General features: G+C 56.0%; 2 protein-coding genes across 2 annotated transcripts; both read right to left on the reverse strand.

Moving 5' to 3' along the window:
* Positions 1 to 584: 584 nt before the first annotated feature.
* Positions 585 to 1,559, reverse strand: GLOTRDRAFT_97244 (uncharacterized protein; the record flags this gene model as incomplete). The annotated part of the gene is made up of 5 exons (XM_007873277.1): positions 585 to 671; positions 810 to 883; positions 927 to 1,253; positions 1,307 to 1,358; positions 1,410 to 1,559. The coding sequence occupies 5 exons, from the start codon at positions 1,557 to 1,559 to the stop codon at positions 585 to 587; spliced, it is 690 nt and encodes a 229-aa protein (XP_007871468.1).
* A 792-nt stretch (positions 1,560 to 2,351) lies between these two features.
* Positions 2,352 to 3,433, reverse strand: GLOTRDRAFT_134279 (uncharacterized protein; the record flags this gene model as incomplete). Its single annotated transcript, XM_007873278.1, has 3 exons — positions 2,352 to 3,028; positions 3,086 to 3,265; positions 3,325 to 3,433. The coding sequence occupies 3 exons, from the start codon at positions 3,431 to 3,433 to the stop codon at positions 2,352 to 2,354; spliced, it is 966 nt and encodes a 321-aa protein (XP_007871469.1).
* Between the last annotated feature and the right edge of the window lie 689 nt (positions 3,434 to 4,122).

Here is a 4,122-nt window from a genome sequence, read left to right on the forward strand (position 1 = left end):
TCCTGCCAGTCTCGCAGACTGAGTCTGGGAGAGCTGCACCTCGCGGACTGAGTCTGCGAGCACTGCAGGTAGCTGTCCTGAGCCTCGCGGACTGAGTCTGCGAGCACTGCAGGTAGCTGTCCTGCCAGTCTCGCAGACTGAGTCTGGGAGAGCTGCACCTCGCGGACTGAGTCTGCGAGCACTGCAGGTAGCTGTCCTGCCAGTCTCGCAGACTGAGTCTGCGAACGCTGCAGGTAGCTGCCCTGCCAGCCTCGCGGACTGAGTCTGCGAGCCCTGCAGGTAGCTGTCCTGTCAGCCTCGCAGACTGAGTCTGCGAACGCTGCAGGTAGCTGCCCTGCCAGCCTCGCGGACTGAGTCTGCGAGGTTGCCCTCTGCTAGTACAGCCCATGTCCTCCGAGTGTCTATACAAACTATGTTACTAGAGAGCCATTGCAGCTGTGGCATCAAAGCATAGGGAAATGTATGTTACGGGTGACGGGTTGTGGCAAGATCAGAGGCTGTAGAAGTTAATATAGATGGGGAGCGTGAAACATTTGGCCTTTGAGTTTATCCCAGTAAGCCCTCTGATTGGTGCTTAGGATAAATCAATCACGTCTCGCGGACTGTGTCCGCGAGACGTTGGCACAGGCAGCGTCCTCGCGGACAGAGTCTGCGAGCTTGACCAGGAAGATCTATGACGAGCAGTCATACAAACCATATATCAAGTCCACAAGAAAGGCTTATGTCAGTAGTCATGCATTAGACACAAGGACATTCATATCATTGTGGCATGAGAGATGCCAGCAGACATGTTAATACAAAGGACATACAGAGCAACTACTTCGAGGACTCAGGATCACGACGAGGGCGCTTTGCCTCCTGCTCGTCAAGCCCGCGACGATAGCTTGACATGAACTCAAGGTACGTGGTCATGCGGCTACGCGCACGAGAGTACTCTTCACGGCAGATGGTCAAGTACTCATCCCTTGTCACACCCTGCTCCTCATTCTCCGCCTCCCTTACAGCGATCTTCTGGGCGAGCTGGTTCTGGAGGCTGTTGAAGTGCTCGTACATGTCCTCGTAGCGCTCCATCTCCCTCTGCATGAGGGCCAGGATGTGGCGAGAGGGAGCACCAGATGTGCTGGCAGAGCTCGAGGTAGACGATGGCGCGGGCGAGACAATGCGACGCTTCTGCCGCGAGGATGATGGAGTGATGGGAGGAGGTGTCCCCGCACTCGAATGAATCGAGATCACGGAGCCCATCCGCTCATTTGCTGAGGAGGGAAATGTCACAGAATTTATATCACAGATTTGGATGTGCACTCACCAGAGGTATTTGCGATCCGAGACGACGAAGCTGCTGTGGCTAGCTTGCGTGGCTGCAATATTCATGAGATCAGAAGATAAGTAGATGGACATAGGCCACTCACTGGTAGGAGCACTGGGGTCTCGCTGCGCCCCTCACGGCTGTCACCCTCATCCCCAGAGTTGTCCTCTCCGTCGGTACCGCTGATGACATCCATGTCGCCGAGCGAGGGACTCCTGACGCGCTTTCCTTTTCCCTTGGATGCCTTAGGCATTGTGAGCAATAGGTCGAAGGGGTACCCACCATGCACCTGTATATGTACATTCTGACCACTAGGCCTTCTCAAGGTCCAATCCACAAGAAGATCAGGGTCCTGTGGAGGCAGACCAATCAGATGCAATGGTGTAGCACACATGCACTGCCTGTGGAGTCAGTCTGAGAGCTTCCACCAGACATGAGGCATACGCGTCACTCCTGTCATGACCGCGAGGCTGCAATGCGTTAGAGGAAGCCTGCGCGGTTACGTACTGGACAGCCTTCATCTGCCAAGATGAGCTCCCTGGACGCATTCGGGGTGCTAGTGACTGATAGCAAAACCCTCAATAGCCCTTAATATAAGATTATGACCTCGAAGCGGATAAGTGCTGCCTGCATATGGTCACCTCGCGGACTGAGTCCGCGAGCCCGCTCACAGCAAACAGACGCACCAATAAATGCCAAGCTCTCAATGCACCAATCACAGACGCATGATGCGTGAGGTCACTCGCGGACATAGTCCGCGAGCCCTGTGGCTGAGGTCCGGATATCACATAGCATGCGCGATGACGTCTCACGGACTTATTCCGGGAGTCACGAGCCAACTGCGTGGATTGAAGCTGATGCTCGTTACACATTGCCTACGTCCGCTGCGCGTTCAGTGAGGACGCAGCCAGGCTCGCGGACTCAGTCCGCGAGCTTGGGCTGCCTCTGCAACAACCTGGAGTCCTCGGACAATTTATGGAGCCATCAAAGCAGAACAGTGGATTGCATGTGTAGTCTAAGCAGAATTGTACAGATGCTGAGCTAATTACCACAGGTCCATCTCCTCATCAGAGTTGGCGGCTTGTTCATCTGGTGGAAGGAGAAGGGCGTCACACACACCACGAAGTCCCCGCAAGAGAAATCTCATCTCTTCCAGACGATGCACCTCCGCCCGTGCCATACGAAGGGCCAATCCGTTCTCCTCCTCCGAATTGGTGTTGTCTGTGTCCTGTTCGGTCCGCCTGCGCAATCCCCTCAGTATCCGCCGCCAGTTGCCCAAGGAGTTGTGGATGGCTTGCATCCGCTCCTGAAAATAGCCTCGGAGGGACCGGATGGTCGCTTGTTGCAGGGGTGTGAATGTGGTGGGTACGTCAATCGCAACGTAGCCAGCACCATTGGTTGCGCTGGCATCTGCAAGCTCCAGCTCAATATACTTCGTCCACAGCCCCATAGATGTATTCAAGGCCTCCAGCTCCCTCTCCCAGATGTCACGCTGGGCCTCTGTCAGCTCGACCTCAGCATCTTGGGGCCAGGACTGCACGTCCTCGTAAACCGCCATGTACGCCTGCAAGACCTCGCGGGCCCTTGCTATCTCAGCACCGTGAAACAGCCGCCGAGCATCCACATGGACGGGAGCGATGGGGATCTCAACTCTCCTCGGCAACGGAGAGGAGGGCCTTGTACCACTGTCGCGTGCCATGATCTGGTGCATAGCCTGGACATCTAAATACACGATTGTGAGACTTTCCAAACTACATTGAGGACGTCAATAATACTCACGGACTGTGGCAGCTGGATTCGCGGGTGCACGAGAGGAAGTGCGGGAAGAGGTCGCAGAGGCAGGGCGTGATGCAGGGCGTGATGCAGGGCGTGATGCCGGATTGACCGTTGGTCCATGGGGAGATGGCTCCCGGGAGGGAGCAAGGACGGGCAAGGATGGAGGAGCTTCACTTGGCATGGCTGCTATGTACTTTTGGTCAGTATTTGGGAATATCTATAGGGTAAATCCTGCGACCTACGTTGGAGCGGGGGGCTGGAGACCGCGGCGCTGGGAACAATCGTGAGGTGCGTCTGGATACTTCCAGCTCGCGTCCTCGGGAGATTCTCAAAATCCCAATGGTCAGACATTGTAGCTATGGGATGTCGCTGGCGCTGCTATATACAACGATGGTCGGTGTAAGCTCGGAGAGGTTGGGACCATGTCATGTAGCACACATTGGTGTAATACGCTCCATTTCACTTGAAATGCATCTCAGCATGCTCGCGGACTGTGTGCAGTACGCTACCAAAGCTGCTTATCCCAGACATCAGTTGCTACAAAGATGCGCGAGCGACTCCGCAGAGTTGACGAGTCTGCTCACCGACTCGCTGACGCAAGTCCACGATCGCCTCGAGGCGGCTAGCAAGATGAAACCCGGCATACTCACGGACTCTATCCGCGAGGCATATTACCGGGTTGTCCCATGGCCATTGACACTCGCTCACTGATGACTCACTGAGTGAGTCATGCCTCGAGACAGCCCTGATCGTTATACGTGCCCCCAGCGGCTCGCGGACTCAGTCCGCGAGGTGCTAGCGGCGTGCTGGTGAAGCGCGGTTGCCTCGAGGCCACCCTACCGAGTCAGAGGATCGGGTATGCCACTCGCGGACTGAGTCCGCGAGCGGCCTTCTTTGAGTCCAGGAATTGCTAGTCGCCTCGAGGCACGACCCTGAGCCGACTTACATGTAATCTCGGTGATTCATCGGTGAGCCATCAATGAGTCCAGGCCTCGAGACAGCCCTGATCGTTATACGTGCCCCCAGCGGCTCGCGGACTC

This window comes from Gloeophyllum trabeum (genome assembly GCF_000344685.1).
Source record: "Gloeophyllum trabeum ATCC 11539 unplaced genomic scaffold GLOTRscaffold_00076, whole genome shotgun sequence".
NCBI lineage: Eukaryota > Fungi > Basidiomycota > Agaricomycetes > Gloeophyllales > Gloeophyllaceae > Gloeophyllum > Gloeophyllum trabeum.